This window comes from Aythya marila, assembly GCF_965140915.1.
Source record: "Aythya marila genome assembly, chromosome: 25".
Taxonomy (NCBI): domain Eukaryota; kingdom Metazoa; phylum Chordata; class Aves; order Anseriformes; family Anatidae; genus Aythya; species Aythya marila.
The window spans coordinates 3995039-4019208 of NC_139066.1; the positions used below are offsets into that span (position 1 = coordinate 3995039).

The following is a 24170-nucleotide window of genomic DNA, read 5'->3' on the forward strand; positions in this document are numbered from 1 at the left end:
TGCTCCCGGGGACCTGTGCCAGCAAAGGGAGGAAAAGCACGAAGCGAGCGTCTGCGTGAGCCGGGACTCGCAGGTACGTGGCACGGCTGGGGTTTAGGAACAGCGAAGGGAAAAGGAGTTTGCAAAAGCAACGCTCAGCACTAAGGTTTATTCTGCCCTCTAACTGCTCAGGAAATGCTACTCTACTCCAACGCGAGGTTTGGCTGCTTTTCATCATGCCCTGTTTCTTCTTCGTCTCCTTTGCTCTCCTCATCTCTTTTGCTCTCCTCACCGTCTCTTTTGCTCTCCTCTCCATCTCCTTTGCTCTCCTCTCCATCTCCTTTGCTCTCCTCATCTCTTTTGCTCTCCTCACCATCTCTTTTGCTCTCCTCACCGTCTCTTTTGCTCTCCTCACCATCTCTTTTGCTCTCCTCGCCGTCTCCTTTGCTCTCCTCATCTCTTTTGCTCTCCTCATCTCTTTTGCTCTCCTCACCATCTCTTTTGCTCTCCTCTCCGTCTCCTTTGCTCTCCTCATCTCTTTTGCTCTCCTCGCCATCTCTTTTGCTCTCCTCTTCTTTACTCTCGTGCTCTTTATCGTTCTTGGCACCTTCATTTTCCTTTTCACCTTCTTGATTCTCTGTGCTTTCCTTCCCACTTTCCTTTCCCTCTCTGTCCTTCTCCAAGTTGTCATCTTCTGTGTTTTCATTGCTGAAATCATAATCTGGAGGGGGGAGAGGAAGAGGCAAAGGGAATCTTAAACCAAGTTCCAGCACTGAGCAATCAGTAGGGTGCAAGAAAAGCCCCTTGGCCTCCATCACCATGGTTAGAAAGCTCTCCTCTATTTCCTGTCTCACAAAGCTAAATTTGCCAGCAATATGAGGTACTGAGCTATATGATCTAAGGTGAGCAGAAGGCAGGTGCTGGCAGTTGCATTGTGAGGCCTGGATTCATCAACTGACAAAATGAACATGAGATGAAGCCCAGGTGTGGTGTTCGCAGAGGGGACGCCTGGGACGTGCTGCCATCTCCTGCTCAGGCTAGATACAGCTCTGAGATGGCCACGGCCAGACCTGGGAGCAGAGCTGCAGGAATTCAGTTTGTGTTCTGAGTCTGGGGCTTCAAATAACCATGAGGATGCTGCACTCCTGGGGATTCCACTCTGCTCCCCTCTTTCTGCAGCCCTACTTGCTGGGGCAGCGTAGGGATTGCTCTTTGTGCTAGTTTTGCTCTAGGAAGGACACATATGTGTGTTCAGAGGAAGAGCAGTATCTTTTGCAATGGAACTGTGACTTACTCTGTCATGCTTCATGATGCAGGTGCTCAGTAGCACGTATTGTCATTTAGAAGGTGACAGAAAATCAATACTGTTACGCTATGTGGGCTCTAGGATTTGCTGATGTTTTTGAATGCCTCAGCACTGCGGGTCTCATTTATTTATGGTCATTTTTGCGGTTGCATTTTGACACTATTTTGCTTCTGGCTGTGCCCACCACTACACATTCTGGGCACTGGGGCTGCTTTCACTATTATTAAAAGAAGCTTTTTACAAAGGATAGAGCTGAAGAGAAGCCAGAGTCCCTCACTGTTATCCTGGAAATGAAGCCCTCACTGTCAAAAAAATGAGGCCACAAATCTTAACTATGCTATGGCATCACATATAAATGAATTCCTGCTACAGCATACTAGTACAGAGGATGCAAGCAGTCCAGAAATTTCAATCCTTGGATCTAGGAATGGGGTGTTTTGTTCCCATGCCAGAAAAGGAAAGTGGGAAATTTTTACATTTATGTGGTGCAGAGGTCTAGATGACAACTACCTTTAAAAGAGTAATCTCTCAGTTCTCTTCCTCTTTCTTTTAGGTCTTCAATGAAGCTTCTGCTCACGTCATCTAAGGCCTGAAATTGATGTGGCTTATTAGTGAAGGCTATAGAAATACAGCTATATATCCAAGTTTTTTCTATTTCTCTTTGATCTCTGCTGTCATTGCTTGCTCCTTTCCTACCTCAAAACTCTCTGCAACAACATGCTTTGTTCCTCCCTGCAGTGATTGCTACCTGTTAGTATCCCTTATCAAATGTCTCCTCCCCTGAAGATTTAATCTCTTCCAAACTATTGTTCTCCTTCTGGCAGGAAAACAGGCTCTGCTTCAACTTTGAACACCCATGAGGGATCACCAAATAGGTATGTGTTGATGCTGTACCTGTTCCTGGCAAGCTGACTGAGGTCAGAAGATCACCCACAACCCGCTGTCAGGCTACCAAAATGTGCAGACTGCTTTATCCTTGCGTCACCACCAATGTCCCAGATGTTCTGATCTGATGCAAAGTGGTTTCTCTGGGACACTTTGGAGAGGCCACAAAAGGGTAAGCTTTGATTAGCCCTGCATTCTAACAGACACTGAATGTAGAAAAGGGATTTCTGTATTCTGCATGAGAAAGGGAGTTCAAATAAAAATTTTCCCTTGACCTAAACAGAGCTAGAGCTTCAGCCTTCTAGGTGTTGTAGTGGTTCACAAACTGAGATTAAGTTTTCTGAGCCAGGAGGCTTCATAACTTTTTGCTTCAGAGGCTGCATTTTCCCCCTCTTAACACACTAGCTAGGAAGTGACATTTTCTTAATTCGCAGGCTGCTAAACAACATTTACAGCTGACTTACTGATGCTGCCGCAAGCTTCTTTCCACTTTGCACTAAGCCACTTACAGTAATGATGGCCTTCTGAGCAGGATCATCGTGAACAAGCTTTGCCTTCTCAAGTGCTTTTTCAAAGTTCATGATTGCAGAGCGGTAATCCTTTAATTTTTCTGTAAGGGACAAATGAAAACATCTATTTTAACCCAAGATAAAGAGAAGAACAAGTGTTAGTCAAGCAAGTCTCCTGTGAGAGATCTTAATCAGAACAGTTACTTTGGTTGTTAAATGACATGTATGTAAGAAGCTGAACAGACAGGCTGCCATCTGTCCTTAAAGAAATATTGTGGTGACATCTTTACCTTGTGCTTGTGCCACCAGTACGCTAGCATGGAGTTGCCACTCAACATCTCCCTCTTCATCTGCTGACTGCAGGGACTTCTCTCCGTAATTTCGGGCTGCTTCAGCTTTATCAAGCTCAAGGTAACATCGGCCAATTTCATGGAACAGCCAGGTCTTTTCCAGGCTTGATTTTGCCATTGGAATTTTCTCCTCCCAACTTCAAGCAGAGAGTAAGAAAGAAAGACTATTGCTGAATCTCACTAGGTGCAGTTATAATTTCAACCATGGATTCTATACACAAAGTGTTCCAGGTACTGTGATTAAAACTTTCTCAGCCCTCTTTCTAGCAGTACAATTAAACTGAAAAGACAGCATCTATTAAATTCAAAACACAACCTTACGCCTTTTCTGTTACTCATTTTACATACGTGTCAATAGCTTCCTGGAATTTGCCGATTCTGGCATAAACTCTGCCGATGTTATCAAGGGCTCTGGATATGGCATCTGGTAAATTGCTGTGTTGAAAAGAAAGAGAAGTGGCAGTAGCTGAAACAGCCTCGTTCCTGATACAGTCTGTGCTTTCTTCAACCCCATATATTTTCTTTGGCTCTTAACATGAAAGTAAGTGTTGAGAAGTAGAAGTAAAGGTTGAAAGTCATCAAAACAAGGTAAAACTTTATTTTCATCTACAGCATCGCAACACCCTGTAATATGGGGAAAACCAGTTTAGTTTTGTCTTCAATATTTTGTGCAAATCTGGCAGCCCTCGTGAGTCTTTTCTTTGCCTCAGTTTCTCTTTGTTGCCATGTGGATCCCATGGAAATCCCCTACCAGTTCTTAGGTCCCTAACACTAATAAATTGTTATTGTCCAAGAGGAAATTGAAGACACAAGTGTCTGCAATATGTCTCATTAACAGATTCCTGGTTACAGGCCCTGTTCCCAGTGCCTTGAATGAGATTTTGCCCAATGCTAGAGGCAGCTTCTTCAATCATAATGTAGCTTTTTTTTTTTTTTTTTTTTCCTTTAATTAGTCCTCATTCCCAACTTCAGAAGTGGCCTGCTTTGACTACCCGTGCCTTGAAAAAAAAGTGATGAAACGAGAGAACAAATGTGTTGCTGTGGGTTATGCGAGTCATTACCAATGTCTCCCCTGGCCACTGATGAACTCCAGCCACCAGAGGGCGAGTTCCTCTCGGTAATGACTGTGTTTCTGTCCTTCAAATACAACCTTCAGTCGGTTTGAAAAAGTAGTAAAATGACGGATCTCATTCCTGCCTAGCTTCTGCTAAGTCTTAACTTTATGTGGTGTAACTGTGGAGTGGAAATCACAAGGAGAGATGCAGAAATTGTTAAACCTATAGTTAAAAATGTGCTTTTTGAAAAGGACAAACAGTAAGGCTGTAACGTTTTAGGTCTTATACAGTATCGGCAGAAATAAAATCAAAATAACCTCAATTCAAGCAACTATTCAGTGTTTTCTCATGTGCTTTGTAAAACTCTATTACTAATTCTTAAGACTACATTTGCTCCATTCAGTTTTAGCTGAAAGTGCTGCTGCAGAATGTGTTCTATATGAGCAACTGTATCTTTTATCAACATTTCACACCTATCATCACGATTTGAATGCAAATGACTTTAAGGGAAAATGTAGAAGAAAACTTGTGCAATTTAGACTCTGACCTTCCTGAGAAGGAAATGCATACTAGAGGCTGAAGTGCTGAGGCTGGAACTTGTGTTCTCTTCTGCTTTGCTTCAGCATGGATTTAGATACTTTGCGTGTGCTAGATCCTTTAAAAATCTGCTTAAGTCACCTTATTTTTGAAATAGTGAAGTCACTAGGGACCACTGCATGTGGACAGAGTCTGTATGCATTGCCCTGTTAAATCTTCGGGTGAAAGAATTACAGTGTTACCAGATGCTAAAACATCTTAGCAGAGATACTTTCCTCTGTATGTTGGATCTTTTCCCCATCTATCTAAACTTCTCAGCACTTACTTCTGCCTAGCAAATTCGAGATCCATTTTATGGCTTTGCAGGGCAGCTTCCATCTGGCCCATCTCTAACTGAGCATTCCCAATGCAGCTGTGCAGGTTTCCAATCAGTTCATTCTTGTTGGGAACTTCATCGTCTGACCATCCTTGTATTGTTTTTAGCACATGCTCAGCTTTCTTGCAGCTTTCTTCGGGGGAGCCACCGGTCAGTACTAGAGACAAAGAGGAAAGGTTAGTGTTAGGGCAGGGACACAGCAATATTGGGGAAGTAGGACTGAGTGCAGTTATGTACACTTCAGGCAAAGCTTGGGAATGGTTAGAGCTCCTAACTCTTCATGCATATCCTACATTCCTCCATTCAATCTCCACGAAATCTGCTCTTGGGAGATGGTACTTCAGCCCCTCCATCTGGCACTCCTGGAAATCACTTTCATCACAGCAAGCAAGGAGAGATAACTCTGGTAAGACTTCACACTTGCTGAGGAAAAATAAATGAGAACGATGCTTGTTGTCTGAAGTTTTTGAAAGCAAAAAGTCATTGAAGCAGGGCAGCCTGATCACGGAGATGAAGTACTAGCTACAGTGCTTAGTTTTTTATCTCCTAAATTAGCCCCTTGCACTTTCCTGGCAAGCTCTGTTTATTGTACCCAGCTGGCTGCAGTGCTGTGGGGAGTGGACTGCAGGATGTTTCTGGCACTGCCTTCACCAAGCTGTAGCTTAAATGAACTGAATGGCAGTAACACCAAATTCTTGTCCTTGAGTCATAAAATATGTAGTATAAGTAGAAAGCAAGGGTAAAAGTGGCTGAATTACTTCTTCCTTCCAGATCACTATTTTTCAGCTTCTTCATCTCTCCGCAAAGATATTTTTCAACTACAGAAATTATTTACTTCAGTGCCCTGCATTTTTTTTGGTAAAACAGCTTCTGATTACTAGACCAGCCAGAGGCACTTGCTAAGTATGCAGCAGTGGCTGACCTGGCTTTTGTATCTAAGTGATGTTCTGAAAAGCAATCAGCAATACCTCAAGTACAGGGAAAAAAAAAAAAAAAAAGATTAAAAAAAGGAAAATGCATTGGATTCTATATCTAAGGAAGTGTTGCCTTGGAAAAGATGGAGAATGTGAAAGCAAATACTTCCCCAAACCACCTGCTACTGTTTGTTAGTACTTGCACACTGCTTCTGTTGTTCTGGGCTGTAAAATAGTACAGCAAATAGTTACATATGCCAATCATCACTTTCTTACTGTTTCCAGCCAGGACACATACACATATCAATGTCCTCCATACTCTTCACAATGTATCTGGCAACCTCAGCTGGTTTTCGCTTCTTGTCTCGGATCCACCTTTGCTGCCTGAGCTTACGCTCCCTCACACGGGCATAAATAGGCTTCTGCTGCTGCCAGAACTCAGTGCGTGTGTCCAGGTAGGCAATGCCACTCAGCACCATGTCTGCTACTTTGATCCCCTTCTTTGTGCTGCTCTTCATCAGATCTGAAAATAAGATGGTAGAACGCAGGAAAACATTAATGTATGTGAGGGACGAAGCTGCAGTTCACTGGGGGACTGCTTGTGAACATTCTTTTGCTCTGACAGAGACAGTCCTGAGAATTAAAGTCTTTAATTCTCCTCAGAACTCATGTGATTAGGAGAGAAGTTACAGAAAATTCTCCTGGTGAGCTAAAGCTGTTGTTCCCAGCTCCTGTAAGCCGCTGCCTTCTTTAATGAAGAGCCAAAGAAGATGCCCAATTAATGAGGGCCAGCTGTGGTGCATGAGCATTTGTCCTCTTGGACAGGACAACTATATGGGACACTTGTACTCAAATGGCACTTTAGAAAGTAGTGGATTAAATTGTGAGGTGGAAGCTGAGAGGACTTTAACATGGCTGGAAACCAGATGGCCCTTATGTATTATTAATGCCAGTAATACCATAAACCCGGTGAGTAGACTAAATTCTGAATTATTCCTCTGTTACTGGGTAAACAGTTTCTTAGATGAATGACTACATGGGAACGACCTTTCTGCCTAGTTCTGAAATAAAGATACTTCTCTGATTCCTGCATCTTGATCTTAACAGCATTTACAAGAAAGCCATGATTGAGGCACAGTCTCATTAGCAGTGCTTTGCACTTAATGCAAGTGTTATTAGAATTTAACGTCATGCCAGAAATTAAGTAAGTTGTAATGCTGTTGTTTCTGCTTTTTATTTCATCAGCACAGATTGCTTTGAATTGATTTATTGTTTGTTTTAAAAGCCTATCATTTAATAAGGAAGGAAACATGTTCAGACACAGTTATGAATATTGGATCTGGCTCCAAAAATGCCTGAACTCTCCAGATATCTGCCTCTCTCAAGACCACTGCAAACTCTCTGTGCTATCTGAGCTCTGATACAAGTAAGGAATTGTAGTAATAAGGATATAAAAGAAGGAAAGAAGACCCTGCCTAGAAGGAGCACTTAGTTAAATACAATGGAGAAAGACCTTCATCCTTGAGCAACTTTTCTAGGTAGGCCTTGTCAGCATAAAGCTCTCCAAGAAGCTGTCGCTCTACTTTTGGGTTCCTCTGGGGCTCCTGTTTCTTTGTCCACTGTTGATCCTTGGTCAGTTTTATTTGGAGTTTCTGATCTGCTTTTTTGCTCTACAGCAAGAAAAAATAAATTAAGTTGGGTGAGATTAGTGGGAAATACTAGCATTATCAGGAAGGTCTGGCTTTCAGAGTTGTTTACCATCAACGTAGGCCCAATTACTTTTTAAGTCAAAGCAAGAAGTCAGTATGTCACCAAGAGCTTTGGTCAGCAGCAAATGTTGTGCCCAAGTGTGCTCCCTCACTTCCAAGAGAAGGAGGAGGCATTGTAATAAGACCAAGAGTTAGTTCTGCTCCTCAGTCTTATTCTGTTCTGAAGGGAGTCCAGGTCAGTGCTGTGCCAGGACATTAAGGCTGTGGCAAAGGCAGGTCTAGTTCTCCAGAGTCAAAGACAAAGACAGCTCTACCCTCTACCACGGCTTCTGAAACATCAGGACAGTATTTCTGAAGTCTCACATTCAAAATCCCAATGAGTATAGCACCAATATTTAGCCCCCTTTGTACAAATTATTTTTACCACAGAGTACCCATAATTGCAGCTGAATGAAGCAATGAATTAAGCAATTGAGAAAGTGTCCATTATCAAAAATGTGAACCTTAAACATCAGGTAAGACTAAAGTAAATATTCTAGATAAATGTACCCTAGCTCTGACCTCAGTGCTGTTACTTATTAGCCTTTGATGGGCGGTCAGCAACATAGAACAGAACGAGCAGTCAGGCTGGTGGAGGATTCTCAGTTTGGGCTTCGTTTCTCCTTGGTTGCTCTTCCCTACCCCTCTGTCTTCTCCTTTCTATTTCGTGTAGCTTGAGCCACAACTATGTTAAAAGTAGGTACATAAAAACTCTCATAATGGATCAGCTTGTTTTGTCCGCTCAGAATGCGCTTCACTAGACCAGCCGTATCCCCATCCACGTTGCTGCAGGATCTATTAATCCTCTAGAGCGTATTTCAGATTACATTAGCATTATAATAACTAGTTAACTTCTAAAGCAGGAGCTCTTCATACTGTACCTCTGCCTGCCTGCTTATAAAGCAGAGATCCTCTTTGTTCTCCAGTTTAACTGAGGATGGACCTGCAAATACAGAGAAAATACTTCTTAGTGTTCAAGAACAGCAGCACTGAAGCTTTAGAAACTAAAATGACCGTAAATGTGCCAAGCCTATCATGTCCTGTTTCAAATAAAGCTTCTTAATTATTTCACAAGAAATATGTGTATGTCGGTATGGTCTTTAAATAGGAATTACAGCTCATAGATGCAGCTCTTCTCTGGATTTTAATTATTATTTTCTTATGGCACCAGGGGAATCCCATCTTCGTGTAGTTTTCCTACAGAGACGTGCTACATCTACATGGAGACAGAGGAAGAAAAAGGGTGGCAGGTTCTTCTGAGGAATCAAAGCTGAAGCTTAAAATGGAAGGAAAGCTCATAAGCATGGGAATATCCAGCAGTACAGAGAACTACTTTCAAGTTTTTGTGCACTGACATTAGGGCAAAACTCCCATTTCATTTTCACTTCTGCTATTCAGACTGCACCCTGGCAGTGGAGGAAAGGGTGAAAAACAACTCTTTGTTTTGGTCTGGTCAGAAGGAAGGAAGGAGATTCGGCTGCTGTTGTTGGAGAACGATTTCCTCCAGCAAAGCAGCTCAGCCAAGCTCAGTGATGTGAGTATCCACATATCCCAGAAGGCAGGCGTTTCTGAACCTGCCGAGCAAAGCAGATTCAGTAAAGCAATTTGGAGGATATGCCCTGCATTATCATGCAGTATGTGCATTTCACAACTATTTCAACATATGGATCAAATACTAATATGTTTCCTTGCTTCTTTTCCCTTGCATCTAGCAGTTGCCACTTGATTGGAAAATGTTTTGGGTTTTATTCTGTTCATTTGCATACAGTCCAGATGCTTGAACACATTTAAAGCATTTAGCTCAGTATATCAAGCATGACAAGCATTTTGACTGAGAGCTGTGAAGACATCAAGGCATTTGTATTAGTCTAAGAGAGCAGTGGTGATGGAGGAAAGCAAGCCAGATCTGGAAACTTTCACTTTGTTGTTGTTGTTGTTTGTTTGTTTGTTTGTTTGTTTAAATAATATGTACAGAAGAGTTTCGGGCTTTTACACAGCTGGGACAATAAGCTAATCTGCAGCACTGGAGGTGGATTGAAATTTTGAAACTGATTTCAGGGAGAGCGAGGTGCCCAAGTATCTGGAGGATCGAGGCCTCTGTAGGGGTGTGCAGGCAGGGTGTGTCCTGGCTCCGTGACGGGACAGGCTCTTGGAGGATCCACCTGGGCAGTTCCTAACTAGCTCGGCGGGTTTTACAGCACCCTTGGGAGCTGTGCACCTGATAAGCCACTTGTCTAAGGTGGCAGCCCCAGCTGAGAGGTGTCTGTGTGCTCAAGAGTGGGTGCACATCTTGTCCACGCTTGTCTGCACGTGACAGCATTGCTAAGAGAAAAACTAAGGGAAAAATTTTCCGTTTACTTTCTAACATCACTAGGTCCTTGGCCTTTTCTGTCTCCTGCAGGACGCAGCTCTACGATCTACGCCAGAAATTATGAAAGCAGGGCTCCATTGCAATAGTCAACAGTTTCACTGCTCTTATGCAATGGCAATTGGAGGAAAATCAGGATCTCAGGAAGGCCAGTCTCAGGTAGCAAGGCAAATTTCATTACAAACTTTTAATACTGGGATAAAGATTTCAAAATGGATTCTGTAATCAGTAGGGCCATAAGCAGACGAGCTGCTTTGTTCTGTATGATTTAGAACAAATTCACTTCCGTAACTGAAGTTATTGGACTCTGTATATGAATAGGCATTCAGCCAAAAAAAAAAAAAAAAAAAAAAAAGCAGAAGAAAAAGAAAAGAATGGGGCTGTGCTTTTTTTGGTACTATCTGGTTTCATCTGACAATGGCCACTGAGCACATGAATCTAGAAGCAAAGAGACTGCTGTTATAGGGTCCTTAGCTCACCTGCAGAGCTAATATGCCATCAGCTGTCCAGTGAACAGCTTCCAGCTGTGCTCACAGGCACCACAAAATCAAGCTGCTTACTTCCAATGCAGTTGATAATTGCCTCCTGGGATTTCTGGATACCCAGCCTGAACTTCTGTAGTTCTGGGCGTAGTCTGTAGCCTCGATGATAAAACACTAGCGCAAACTCAAAGTCACCCATGGTATATAATGTCTCAGCTTTTTGGTAAAGCCCCTGAAAAGGAAAAAATACAAATAAATACACTTCAGAGATCTCAACTAATTTCCCATTAGGCAGAAGGGAAAGCTGTATGCTATCAGGTTTTCATACAATAAAGCGTAATCCTGTAACTCTTCCACAGCTGACAAAGCACCTCCCCTCCTCTGGAAGCACTAAAAGGGGCCAGAGTGCAGAGCGAGGCTGATTTTGCTTTTAGAGTTATCTATTTTTACACAACGCTGCCTCCCAGACCCTTCAGATAAAAGACCTGTCCTTGGCCACCCCAGCCTCTTCCTGCTCCGTGCCGTTTACCTTGGGGAACGTTTTGTCATTTTGGAGAGAAGCTTCAGCATCTTTCAGGGAATTTTCCATGTCTCCAAGTCTCAGGTAACATTTCGAGCGGGCAACTAGGCAGTGCTTGTCTTCTGCTCTCAGCTTCAGTGCCTGGAATGCAGCAGACGTACCTGTGCCATGAGTGCTGGGAATGCAGCCCAGAATCCCAGGATGGCTGAGGTTGGAAGGGACCCCAGGAGACCACCCAGTCCCACCCCCCCTGCCAAGCAGGGTCATCTAGAGCACCTCGTGCAGGATGGCACCCAGGTGGGTTTGGGATATCTCTGGAGGAGACTCCACAGCCTCTCTGGGCAGCCTGTCCCTGTGCTCTGTCACCCTCCCAGTAAAGAAATGCCCCCACACATTGAGCCGGAGCCTCCTGGGCTTCAGTTTGTGCCCGTCACCTCTCGTCCTGTTGTTGGGCACTACTCAAAGGAGGCCGGCTGCTTCACACACACATATGGGACACAACCTGCTCCGTCCCCACACGGATCTGTCTGACAGACGAGGACAAAAAACTCCAACTTTTTCGGCACAAATTATTCTCTGCATACTCACGCACCCCCTGTGCAACCAGCCCCTCCTCCCGTGCTGCCCCCCCTGTCTGTGGGGCAAGGCCGCCCTCCCGTGCCCTCGGGGCTCTCCCCCCCGGGCCTCCCCGGTTCCCTCACGTTGTCGAAGCAGGCCAGGGCCTTGCCGTACTCTCCCCTCCGGTACAGCAGCGTCCCCTCGGTCATGAAGCCGGGGAAGGTGCCGACCGGCACCGCCGCCATGCCCAGGCCCGGCCAGGCCCGGCCAGGCCCCGGTCGCCGCCGCCGCCGCCGTCGCCTGGCAACCGTTGCCAGGCAACCGCCCCGCTTCCGGCTCGGCGCGAAGCCCCGCCCACGCGGTGACGTCTTAGCGCGCCACGGCGCGAGGCCGTTTCCCGCGCCCGCGCTTTGGCCACGTGCGGCTGCTGCGGTTCGCGCCGCGCCGCTGCCGGCACCGAGCGTTTCGGGGGGACCCGGTGGGGAGCGCTCGGTCCCGGGGGCTGGCGTGGGCAGAGCGCCTCGAAATGCTGCCGTGCCGAGCCGTGCCGTGCCCAGCGCCTTCCCACGAGCCAGGGCAGCGTGGGGTGGGCTGGTCAGAGGCACGGTGTAAGTAGGGCACGGGTGGGCGGCGGATAGGAGAGGTGCGCGAGGCCGGGAAGGAAACGCCCGTTTCGCTGCAAAATGCGTGCCGGGTAATTCCAGGCAGCTGGAGCTGTGGTGTGTTTCGCGCTGTGTTTCCTCACCCGGCTTGTCCAGCCTGCGGTGCTCCGGCGCTTGTTCGGGTTTTGGTCTAAAGGCTGCGTTTCCAAACAGCAGCGCTGGAGGCACGGCTGTAAAGAAAGGGAGTGTGGGAGTGCAGGCGCTTCATAAAACCGCTGTGCAAGAGCAGTCGTGTGAATGCCTCAGCTTCTGCCAGCGTCAGGCTGAGCAGGTTCTTCTGCTCAGCCGGGTCAGGAGCTGGTGCCTCCTGCAGGGGCTTCGCACAGCAGCCCACTGCCTTCCCCCCTCCTTGTGTAATATTCAGTTCTTTTTGGTGTTTGCTGGTAGGTCACACTACTGGTTTCATCACTGCGGCATCCAATCCTCCTGGACAAACAGAAATGATGAACGAGAGAATGTTCTGGTTCTATCCTATCAGCATCCAAAGTCTCGATATTGTTTTGGGCTTGTACAAGACCCTGCCAGGATTAATTTTTGAAGCAATTTGTTCCAGCAAAGTGACTCAGAGAGGGTGTGGCCTGTCTGGCCTGCTCAAAAAAATCCTCCTGCTCAGAGCAGTCTGTAAGATTTAACATCACCGTGGGGAATGGCAGAGCTGCTGCTGGATTCTGGAAGCAGCCCAGGAGTGACAGGGTCAGTCCTCACTTCCACGGCGTGGCGGACGGGGCTGTGCAGAGGGCAGGCAGGGACTCTCATGCGTGGGTGGTGACACAAACACCCGTCAGACTCTGCAGTGGGAGGCCAGCGTGACAAACCCTCTGCTGACAGGGAGAGAAGTTGAGATGGTTTAAAGTAAACTTCTGGTGACCGTTTTCCATGGGGCCTTTTGCCATTGCGGGTCATGACGCGTTCTCCCTAAGGAGACGGGAGCATCGTGTCTGTGTCCTCCGGTCACCCGCTGGTGGCTGTTACAAGTCCGTGCTCCAGCCCCGTGATAATGTCATGGGCTGCTCGCCTCTGGACCGAAGCCATCCTGTCTCATCGGAGGGACTGCCCTAGGGCGCTTCTCTTTGGTGCGGCTGATTTGTACTTTAGTCACAGGTTGGAAATACCAGGGAAAAAAAAAAAAATGAATGTGCTCTGAGTGTTGCTGGCAAGCAGAAGAGACCGTGCTGAGTGCTGTTAGAGGCTTGTTACCAAACAAGCGGGGCTGTCGTGAACAGGGAGGGGGGATGGCCGCATCCTGCACTTCCACAAGTGTCCCTTTCTCCTGTCATTGCACGTGGGAGATGTTTTCCTGCCCTGCTCAGGTAAAGAACACCTGCCAGCCGTATCCTTCAGGACCACGCACCATGATGGCGATGTACGCCGGTGATGCTTGGTTCCTGAGCAGGACTGCTGTGTGGCTATGCACCGCGGAGCTCCGCACCCCACCGCCGGTACCGGCAGCCACCTCCTGCCTTACACCACCCCCGGGGGAGGCTTCTCAGCTCCGGGGAACGCCTGGATCCGGCTTGGTGCAGGCACGCCGGGCCGGGCCGTGGGAGGGGAAGGGTGGGCGGCTTGGCCCGGGGGCTGAGAGGCTGCAGCAGGAGGAGGAGGAGGAGGAGGAAGAAGAAGCAGCGGGCACGGGGCTGCTGCAGCGCTGGGAGCTCGGAGGGGGCTGACAGCGGGGCAGGCTGCCCGTGGCTGGCGGGCGGCGCTCGGCGTGACGGTGGCGTGGCCGCGGCCCTTTGCTCCGAGCTGGCACCGCCGCTGTTTGCCCGCAGCCCCGGCCCGGGATGGGGGGGTGAAGGGGAGGGGGGGGCTCAGTTCACGGCCGGAGACGGAGGGGAGGGAAGGAGGGGGGGGGGGGAGGCGCGGCAGCGAGGGGGCGGAACTACGACTCCCACAAGGCCGCGCGGGCGCGCCCCACCGCTGTCAGCCAATGGGAGGGCGGGGAGCGCTCAGGCAAGGCACACGTGGCGGCGGCGGCGGCCAATGGGAGGCGGCGGCGCCCGTAGGCCGATGGGCCGGGGAGGCAGCGCCGAGCCGCAGCGAACAAAAGGCGGCGGCGGCGGCGGGGCCGGGGCAGGGCCGGGAGCAGCGCAGCGGGGGCCGAGCGGGGCCGCGGTGAGTGGCAGGGCCCGGGGCTGGGCCTCCTGAGGACCCCGGGACTGTGCCCGGAGCCAGGAGCCCCCGGGGGGAGGCTTCGGAGGGCGGCGGGAGCCGAGAGTGGGGAGCGGGGGGAACCGGGGAGGGTCCCGGGGGGGTCCCCGGAGGGTCCCGGGGGGTCTCGGGGGTTGCTGGGGGGGGTCTCGGGGCAGGGTGAGGCCGGTTCGCAGCTCCGCCGCCGGGGGGGAGGATGCTCGTGGCCGTGAGCCCGGGGTGGAGCGGGGGGAGCGCAGCCACCGACCCCCGGCTCGGCTCCGGGAGCACCCCGGGGGCAGCCCCCGCCCCGCTGCCCCTCCTCGACCCCAAACCCGCCCGAGGCAAAGGGAAGGAGGCACCGGGTTTGGGGTTTTTTCCGCTCAGTTCTGTTCCCGCCTGCCTGTCCCTGTCACCGTCCGTGCCCGCAGCTGACAGCTCCGGGGCCGTGAGATGGCCGCCCTCCACAGCTTTTATTTTGAATTATTTTTATTATTAATTATTGGCTGCTTGGGGAATTCTCCCAGTTTTGCACTGGCTCCGGGATTCCCTCTCAAGCAGCGTTTGCTGCCTGGCACAGCAGCGGAGGAGTGGGAGCTGTGCTCCGAGCGTGGTGCCTGTCCCTGCAGCTGATTTATTCCCTCAGCTGGGATCAGTCTCAGCTCTCCTATCTAACGCTCTGCCTCGCACCCCCTCGAGTTTTCCGCATGAGGCTTCTGCGTGGCCGTGCAGGAGGTTTTCCGGCCGCCCTCCTCCTAGCAGGTTCGTTTTTCCTCATCCTGGCATGTCCCTGGAAGCGGGACCCGCTGTGAAGGCAGCCACGGTGGGGAATCCTGCCCAGCCACACAGCCCAGAAGGCGTGCTGCTGCTGCTGCTGCTGCTGCTGCTGCCCGTTCCCCAAGGGACACGGGGAAGAGTGAAGGAATGAAACTGCTGAGAACTCCGCACAGAGCTGCAGGAGAAGTTGATCGTTAGACACAAAATTCCAGATATCCCTCTTCTGGCACCAGGCACGTGCCAGGGCGTTTGGAGGCTGTTTCCTGCTCTCCACTAATCTTAGCTGGGTTCATTGCCCTTCTCCCTGGCTGCACTTCCTTTTTCTGAGGCTCCCCATCTGCAGGGAACCTGCTCCGGAGCTGGACATTCGCCACGCTCACCACCCCGGCGAGTGATACCTGCTTGCATCACACCAGGACGGTGCCAGGCGTTTCATAACGCTCGGCGCCGCGATTGCTTGAGCTGTGAAGTTGGCTGGCTGCTGTGGGGCCTCTTCCCTGGAGCCCCCTCCACGTCCTCTGATGAAAGCAGGCACGCTTGCCAGGTGGAAGCTGATGTAACTTTTCACGCTGCTATGGGCAGAAAATACTGGCCGGTCTTGAACCGTGTTAATAAATGACCTGGGATGAAGGGGGAAGGTTGCTTTACAGTGCAGCTTAAAATTTCTCAGGAAGAGAGGGCATGGGATCTTTACTGGAAGCAGTAAAGGCGCTTTTCTTCCAGTAAAAGCGTTGCTTGGCTATGATGGGATCTGGATCCAAGTAAATCCGTGCACATGAGCCCCGTTCTGCATGGATGTGAACTGGTGAAGCTCGCTGGGTTACACCTCCAGCACCACAAAGGGTTTAAAGAAAAAAACTTTATCCCTTTTTTTTTTTTTCCTCCCTTTTCCAGAGGTGACTGCACATCATCCAGTCTCTTTGGGATTCAAGGAGTTCTTATCCTGATCCTGTTGTCATGAATTTCTTGTTTTCTTTTTTTCTCTGGTTTCTCCTGTATTTTGCCTTCGGTTAGCCCCTGGTATATCGGGGCATTACGTACTAGTTGTCACGGCAAACACAACATCATCTAGCTTTTTGGGCCATACCATTATCACACAGTAGCTCTTCTCTCATCAGGACGCATGAGAAATTTTGCCGAGGGATAAACTTGCTTTGCATATTTGACAAGTGATGTTTTAGGGAAGTACGTGCTCCTGAGGCCCCGAACACGATCTAATCCATTTGTCTTGTTTGCTAGTGAAGGCTGAACACCAGCTTTTTTTTTTTTTTTTTTTTATTCTTACGTCATTGGCCGTGGATGATTTTGTAAAGGTCTCTGTTGCAGAGAAGCTGTTTGTTTTAGAGCCTCAGCAAACGAACAGAAATCATTCGTGGAAACCACTGACGCTTCCCACCAACACCTTATTCTTTCACCAGTGATCTGCTTGTCAAACCAAGACTAGGTACGTGGCATCTGTTCAGCAGAGCTCTTGTCCTCTGCTTAAGGGCAGCGTCCTTCAAATGCAGGAATGGTTTTGGTGGCTCGGGCTGTAGAACTGATCCTGCCAGCCCTACAGAACCTGTAAAAAGAGCAGCAAATCATCACAGTGAGCCCAGAGAGGCGTTATCAGGTAGAAATCATTCACTTTATCTGCCTCTGAAATCCCGTGCAGCAGAAGATAAGTGCTAAAAGCAGACTGCAAGTGGCATTTTGTGCTACCGACACGAATCTGCTATTCCATCTGTGGCATTTGCAAGATTTGAGGCCTAAAGTCATAAGAAAATTGCGATTCAGTCTTAATGAATGAATCGTGAACAGAGCAACGTCTTGGGAGTGGATCAGTGGAGGAAAACATTTCCCTGTAGTTTGTATTTAGTGTGGAGAAAGGGATCTTCCCCGTTTGTTTTTTAGTCCAGAGGTGCACCCGTTACTCCCATCAGCATCAGTCAGCGCTGCAGGTGCTCAGCAAGGCTGCAGATAAGGCCAGCCAGGACAGGTGACAGTCCAAACCTGCCTCATTCCCGGGAAACTGAGGGTTCCCAGCTCTGTGGTGACCTGCAGTCGGTTTTCCTGCTCCGTGTCTGCAGAACAGATGCAAGCAGTTCATGGAGTCTGCTCCGATTACGCCTCTGGGGTTGATGAGGGACCTGCACGAGTACATGCAGCCAGGAACTGCTGATGCCCCCTGGATTTTTTTCCGCTGATCTTTTCACCGAGCGGTTCAGCAGACTGGAGCATTGTTTCACGCTGCCTGTTCCTGAGAAAGGCTGGGTGGGAGCAGCGGAAAAACTGAGAGAGGGGCGTGATTAAGGACTTGCTAATGCATTGGGAAACGTCTCAGTGAATCGGGGGCAGGACAGCCTCATTCCTGCTGGTCTCTTGCCATGGGACAGCTAGCGTGACATAAGGATTCTGTCATTTTTCATCTATCCTCATAATCTAGGTGTTCTCTCTTCACGTCATTTTTGCAATCGCAATCCTGGGGTAATGAAATAAGGAAAGAAACTGGAGGAGCAGCAGAATATGGCATGAAGGAGCCCAGCAATGTGCTGGGCTTCGTGGGAATCCAGTGTACCCGGTGTCCCTTAGGATTAAGCAATCCAATATATGTCACTGTTGTTGCAACTGACTTTTTTTTTCTTTTTTTGCAGGCCTTTTAATAAGACCTGAGGGGTGTCCTAGGTCACTGGGTCCAGTTTCCTGCGTTTGCAGACAATTGCATCTTGGTCATTGGCTTAGCCAGCACCAGCTTTTGGTTGTTTTGATTTGTAAATGTGTATTGGAGATCTTGCAGTATTGTTCAGGGACTCCGTGTCGCCTTGGGGAAATGCAAAATACTTTTTTTTTCCTTCTTCCTTTAAGGTTAAGAAATATGTTTACCACTTTATCTGCTTTTACTGCAGAAACGTGGTACTTTTTTGCCTGCGACTGGCAAAAGGTAGAGCAGGCAGCTGATGTATTTCTAAGGGCTTTGAAAGCGAGGGTATTCCAGTTTCCTACCAGGCAAAATAAATAGCTGCAGGTAATTTGGGAGCAGGATTTGCTCCCAGAAATAGCCCTGCTTTAAAGTGAAAATTGTCATGGAAAGTTCTGAGTGCTGCGGTACGGATGACTGAGTGTAATGTGTGTGCAGCTGCGCAGGTAAGGTAGCAGAGAGGGGTTGAGGGAGTTGGATTTGTTTGCGTGTTTGCAGAATAAGGTGTGTTTTACAGCTCTGCCAACCACCAGCCTGATGTACAGCCGCTTTTATGGCTTTGAAACGTCTTTTTCTGCAGCTAGCCTGTGGCCGACCACATAAAGCTGGAAGCCCTTGGTCAGAGAAGCCGTTATATTCTCCTTCGCAGTGCTTTTCTGATGCTTACACGGTGCCTTTCAATGAAGAAAAAGCTGTCTCAGAGTGGCACAGTGAAAGTGAGCCGCTGTTAGCAGAGGACAGATGCAGTCCAGTTCTAGAAACGAGCTTGAGATCCTTCTTGGTCCGATGCAGCAAACTCTGGTTGGTTTTTAGAGGTTAAACCATTCTGTCTTGCAGCTTCATTACTGCTAAGGGTTCGGCAGTTGGAACGACCCTGCTGATGTTTGTAAGTTTTAGTGCACATCACAACACAGCTTACGCTCCTGCAGTTCTGTGGTATCTGCAGGGCAAAGATGGGCAGAGAACAACACTTGGATGGGATTCTGGACAACAAACATCTTGCTGCTCCTTGAGCACAGGACATATCTGCAAGCCAGCTCCCTCTGGATGTTTCTGGGGGGCTTGCAGACTGCTTCCCCTTGAGACTGTTACATGTTCTGCTTCTGGTTGTAACACTTTCGTTAGGCTTTTTGCTCCCTTCCATTCAAAATCCTTGTTCTTTAAGAAAGCTGCAGTGGTCAAACACCAAGAAGAGACAAACGTCTGTCCAGCTTCAGTGTCCGTGCTTGGCTTATGGCTGAAATTGCAGCCTACCTAAGGAGCTGCGTTTAAGGTATTTAAGTGTTTAATGCACTGGCACCCAGCATTTCCATTTCACTGACCCCTTCCAACACGTGCTGCTGTTGTTAGTTACCTGGCAGCAGGACGTAAACCCTTTGAGACAGCACCGTTATCTCAACGTAGCTGGAGATGGAAGCTCTAGATTGCTTCTAAACCTCCTGCAGAAGGGCTGCTCGTAGCCCTGGGACTTAACAATTCGGTGCCTGCCAATGTTTTTCTCAGACAACTCTACTCCCACAACATCTCGGGAGAGCAGCAGACGTATTTTTAGGAATGGCTGTTAGTCAGCGAGCAGAACTGAAACCCAGCAGCCTCGGCGTGGTGCTACGTTAAACGGGGCTGCACGGGACTGAGCACGGGGCTGGAGGATGCGTCTCGCTTTGGGGGACCAGACAAACAAAAAGTGCTGGGTCTCCTTCTCTTGTTCATTAGAGGTCCCCTCTCCTTAGGCTGTGATGTTGACTTCAACATTAGTGTTGTTTTTAGCTGGCTAAATATTAGGTGTAAGCGTTTATGGGGGCAAGAAGGGGCTTTTGGTTATTTGGAGCATGTCAGGGTGCTTAGGAAGTGGTTGATGTTGTTTTTGAAATGGGGTTAAGTTGGAAGCTGCGGTGCAATTATACAATTTAGATCTCTGAAAGCAGGAATGATGGTTTTGAACCAGCATTGCCCTTGCGATAGCTTCTCCTTTTCTATTTTAAAACTTGAATTGCATTTGAAAAGATGCTAGCGGCAAATTTGATTGTCAGTTCTTAAGCCTAGTTAAGAGTTTTCTGTAATGGTACTTTGTCCATCCTACTCCATGCCAGAGGCATATAGAGAGAATGCAACCTGCCTGCTACTATTTTTTTTCTTCCCCTGCAAAATAAATCCCTTTCTCTTTATTTTTTGGGGGAAGGGGGGGAGGACAGGAAAGACTTTCTTCTGACCCGAGGGAAAAGGGTCTTTACTTTTAATGATGGCAAATTTATTCCCAGGCACATCCTGTGCTTGTTTATAGGATGAATAACCCAGTTGATTACCCAGAGGATGGCACAAGAAATAACCATGGGATCTTTTAACTCTTTTCCTCAGTGGGCCTTTAATTGGTCATTTGTGTTGGCATGGGCAATTAAAGCCAGTCTTCACTGACTCGTTCAAATATTTCCCTTTCCCGATGGATGGAATTTGAGAAGCTTTTCTTTTCTGTGGTTGTGCCTTTCTGCTTTGCAGCTCTCCTAGAAACCACCCTGAGAGTGCTTTTGTCTTTCCTGCCCCGCTGGTTGTGCTTGGGGAACCCTGACACGCTCTCCAGCCGCTCAGAATTCAGCACGAGCCACTGCTCAAGCTCTTCTGTCAGCACTCTGACCCCTTGGAAAAAGTGGAAAACACTTGTCGGGCTCTGAGTGGTCACAAGACTCAGCTCTGATGTCAGATGGATGCAGACAGGTTCCCTGGGATGAAGTATTCTTTAAAATAATTCTTACTGCAGTTAAAAATAAAACCTCTTTGACGTATGTGACTTGGCATCTAAGAAGGAGAAATTACAGCTTTGAGATCAGGAATCATTTACTTAATTCAGTTTAGAATGTGCTCCTTGGAAAAGAAGAAAATCATCTTCAGAAAAGAAGCTTGATTAGGGATTTTTATCTTTTTTTTTCATTTTTTTAACAACAAAAGACTGTCTTGCCTTTAAATCTTCTTTGTGATGTTAAGCATCTTATTTTGTTTGGGTGTAAAGCTGCTCTCAAAACACCTAGGTCCCAAAGCAAATAAAACAGTGATGTAAATACGTTCTGCTCTGGGGTTTTGCTAATACTGGTAACATTTTATTTTCCCCCTTTTCTAATGGATGGGGGATTGCTAATCTGCCTGCAGTCAAGCTCAGCCTGGAAATGTGGTGTGCCAGAAGAAAAGAAGTGGGAGGGAGGATTTCTGTTCTGTTGCCTTGTCCCTCCCTGGTACCGAAGTAGAAGAAATGGTTGTTGCACGGATGAATTGAATGGGAGAGAGGTTTTAAGCAAGCAGAGTAGTTCTTGCTTCAGTTTTATAGCTTTGTGCCCTATTTGCGTTGTATTTTCACTGAGCGAGGTGGCTGAGAGTTACCTGTGAGAACCGTGCTCTCCTGATTTCCACTTTAATGGACTGTTTTTCACTCCAGACTAGGTGACCATGTCAGCCAAAGCCATCTCGGAGCAGACGGGGAAGGAGTTCCTGTACAAGTACATCTGCACGTCCTCCGCCATCCAGAACCGCTTCAAGTATGCCCGAGTCACCCCGGACACCGACTGGGCGCGACTCACCCAGGACCATCCCTGGCTCCTGAGCGAGGTAAGGACTGTGCCTCGCCGTCCTGCCATCCCTGAGCCCTGGACAAACCTCTGCCCACACGAGGTGCTTGCAGTCAGGCAGGGCTGCAAGCACATCTGTGTGCTCAGGACCTTTGTGAAGGACCAGTCGTTGCTGCTGCTCCGCAATACTTGCAACACTGATGAAGAAACAAGCCTGGTTTCAAGGCTGTCACAGCACCTTCAAGGGAGTCTGATTATAAAATTAGCTTAAGGAGTTAGTGAAATGCATGAGCAGAGAGATCTGCAAGTGACAGTCTGCTGATGACCACACAGAAGGTAAACCAGGCTAATTGAAAGGGAGAGTCTCTTGGGACATCTTTCCCTGCTTGGCAGGGTTTGAATCCTTACTTTCTGAAATCATGGAGTGCTTTTTCCTTGTCTAACTTTCACTTTCAGTTAGGAATTTGTCTAAATTTCCTGTGTCCAAGCAAAATGCCAGGTAAAGCTTCATTTTTTGTTTTCCTGTGCAAGACCTTTTATGTTCTTTGTTTTGTAACATTGTACTTTCTGTAGGGAAAACATATCCAGAGCTCCTTGTATTTGCTGTCCAAACTGGCTCCTCTCCCACAGTTAATATAATTAAGTTATCGGTTAGTAGAGGATGAATGTTTCATAGCCCTTTACTCAGTGACTGATAGAGGCCCTACGCAGGGTAATTAAATGCCCTGCACTCAGCTGCATGAGCAAGTTCTGAAAAATATCAGCAATCCATCAGAGACTTGCAGAGACCCAAGGGGATCAAGGATCATATTTATCCTTTAAGGCAGACTCTTGTAACACTAGAAAGCACTGTGCAGTCCGGCAGAAAGATTGCTATCTGTACTGCAATACATTACTCTCTGTGCTATGGGTTGCTGAAGTTCCAGGGTGCCTTAACTGTGCAGGAAAATGGCTCTCACTTCATAGCCAAAATAATAATAATAATTGCAAGCTAGAGATGAGTGTGTTACCTAGGAACAGCCTTCTGTAGGTATTTTATACAGAGACACTGTCAGTTGACTCAAATGTGCGTGACTCTGGCCCTAGCTGGTCTCGTGTGTAAGTACACGGTGACAGCAGGAGCTTTCTTTGTAGCAGCTGACTGTGCTTGTGGTTGGCATCCCACGGCTCGGTTGGTTTTTCCTCCTGAGCCTCTGCTTGTAGAGAAACTTTAATTTTGTGATGCATCTAATAAAGACTGATTGGAAAACTTATGGGATACCAAACAATACTCAGCATGGATTTTTACAGGAAGGGAGTAGCTAAACACCATGCTAATAGTTGCATTGAAAGTGCTTTAAGTTCACAGAAAACACCAACAACAGAACAAACTGCAGCCTCAGTCTCTGCTGATGTGCAGCAGAGAGCTCTGAGGAGAAATGAGGCAGCTCTTCTCAAAGTACAGAGTTGGGAGAAGGGGAGAAAAATATTTTCAGGCTTGTTGTACCAGGAGATGCATTTGCTTAACAACTGTAGCACATTAAGCACCAGCCAAGAGACTGCAGGAACTCTGCAGCAATGCCTGCTGCATAGAATTTACTGAAACTTTCACTTCACCACCTGCAGAGAATCTCTCAAATGAAACCACTTTCTAATTATTCTTTCTTTTAATCCCTCTTGCATGTTGTAGCGTTTAGTGGTGAAGCCAGATCAGTTAATCAAGCGACGTGGGAAGCTCGGACTGGTTGGAATTAACCTCACCCTGGATCAGGTGAAGGTTTGGCTCAAGCAGCGTTTGGGCCAAGAAACCACGGTGAGTGCCACCTCGGCAAGAAAAACTTAAGACTTTTTTGGTCTGTCTTTTCTGAATGCTTGCACGATAGAAGCTGGTGTGCAGGTATTTCTCCTGCTTATGGTGGTTAAAAGACAAGTTATTCTGATGCCAAAGCAAGTAAGAAACTTGCCCATGTGAACATCCTCTTGGTAAAAGAGTGCTGTTATGTGACACACTGCGTTAACTCAGTGCCCCCTGTTACCATCTGCTGTGCAGGACCCATGTAGCAGGAGCTCAGCAGGAATTAGGACAATTTTGAAGATTTCTTCCACTAGGGAATCATCAGTTGATAGCTCAAATGCTGTGTCTAGCTGGCATAGCTGCCTCGCTTTAATACCCAAGGCGGATTTAACAAGACAAGTATAAAAGCTGTCATAAAATTGTCCTCTGATTGTAGCCAGCCAGTGTTTTGGCTGATGAGCGAGTGTTGCTTCAAGTTGTTATTTTAGGTTGGTGCTGTCTGGTAATATTTATTCTTTTGGGAATGCTCCTGCAATGCTAATGATAAAGAAATGCCTGCCATCCCAGCTGCTGTGTTCCAGGAGCTGAGAGCTCTGCTGCCTCGATGAAGCTGGTGCCTTGGCCCTGCTGTGATTGATTTGCTGCTGGCTCCAGCATCGAGCTGAGCCCATGAGTCTTGCCTGAAGGCCGTTACGAAACGGCGGGCAACTGCATCGTGTGCGCCTGCCCACTGGAAAAATGATGGATGTCGAAACAGCTTTTTAGCACAATGCAACAAATGTGTCTAAAGGAGAGGCTGTGCCAAGGAGTTGTGGCCAATGATGGTGGCTACTTAGTGGTGCCCCCAGGAGCAGGGGTACCTACCATGGCCGTGTCCTTTGAGCCCAAACAATTGGGTTTTGGATAGCAGGAAAGCTGTGCAAGACAGTTCCCGAGACCTTGCTACAAGAAACAGTCTGGTTCCCCAGGAAACACAGTAAAGAAGTGATTGGGAGGAACTGATCTTAGTGTTAAT

General features: G+C 47.9%; 2 protein-coding genes across 3 annotated transcripts in view; one reads left to right on the top strand and one right to left on the bottom strand.

The window, feature by feature from the left end:
• Positions 1-171: 171 nt before the first annotated feature.
• Positions 172-11844, bottom strand: ODAD4 (outer dynein arm docking complex subunit 4). The gene is made up of 12 exons (XM_082778839.1): positions 11731-11844; positions 11039-11170; positions 10588-10741; positions 8541-8602; positions 7425-7581; positions 6210-6434; positions 4947-5154; positions 3378-3464; positions 2970-3166; positions 2680-2780; positions 1796-1874; positions 172-700 (listed from the first exon to the last, which is right to left on the bottom strand). The coding sequence occupies exons 1-12, from the start codon at positions 11830-11832 to the stop codon at positions 183-185; spliced, it is 2022 nt and encodes a 673-aa protein (XP_082634965.1). The 5' UTR covers positions 11833-11844; the 3' UTR covers positions 172-182.
• A 2427-nt stretch (positions 11845-14271) lies between these two features.
• The window catches only part of ACLY (ATP citrate lyase), a 28695-nt gene continuing 18796 nt past the window's right edge, over positions 14272-24170 (top strand). For both annotated transcript variants that reach the window (XM_082778931.1, XM_082778932.1), the window contains exons 1-3: positions 14272-14361; positions 21252-21421; positions 23051-23173. In XM_082778931.1, coding sequence (XP_082635057.1) covers positions 21263-21421; positions 23051-23173 — 282 coding nt within the window. In that variant the 5' untranslated portion in view covers positions 14272-14361; positions 21252-21262. The remainder of the gene's footprint in view (positions 14362-21251; positions 21422-23050; positions 23174-24170) is intronic.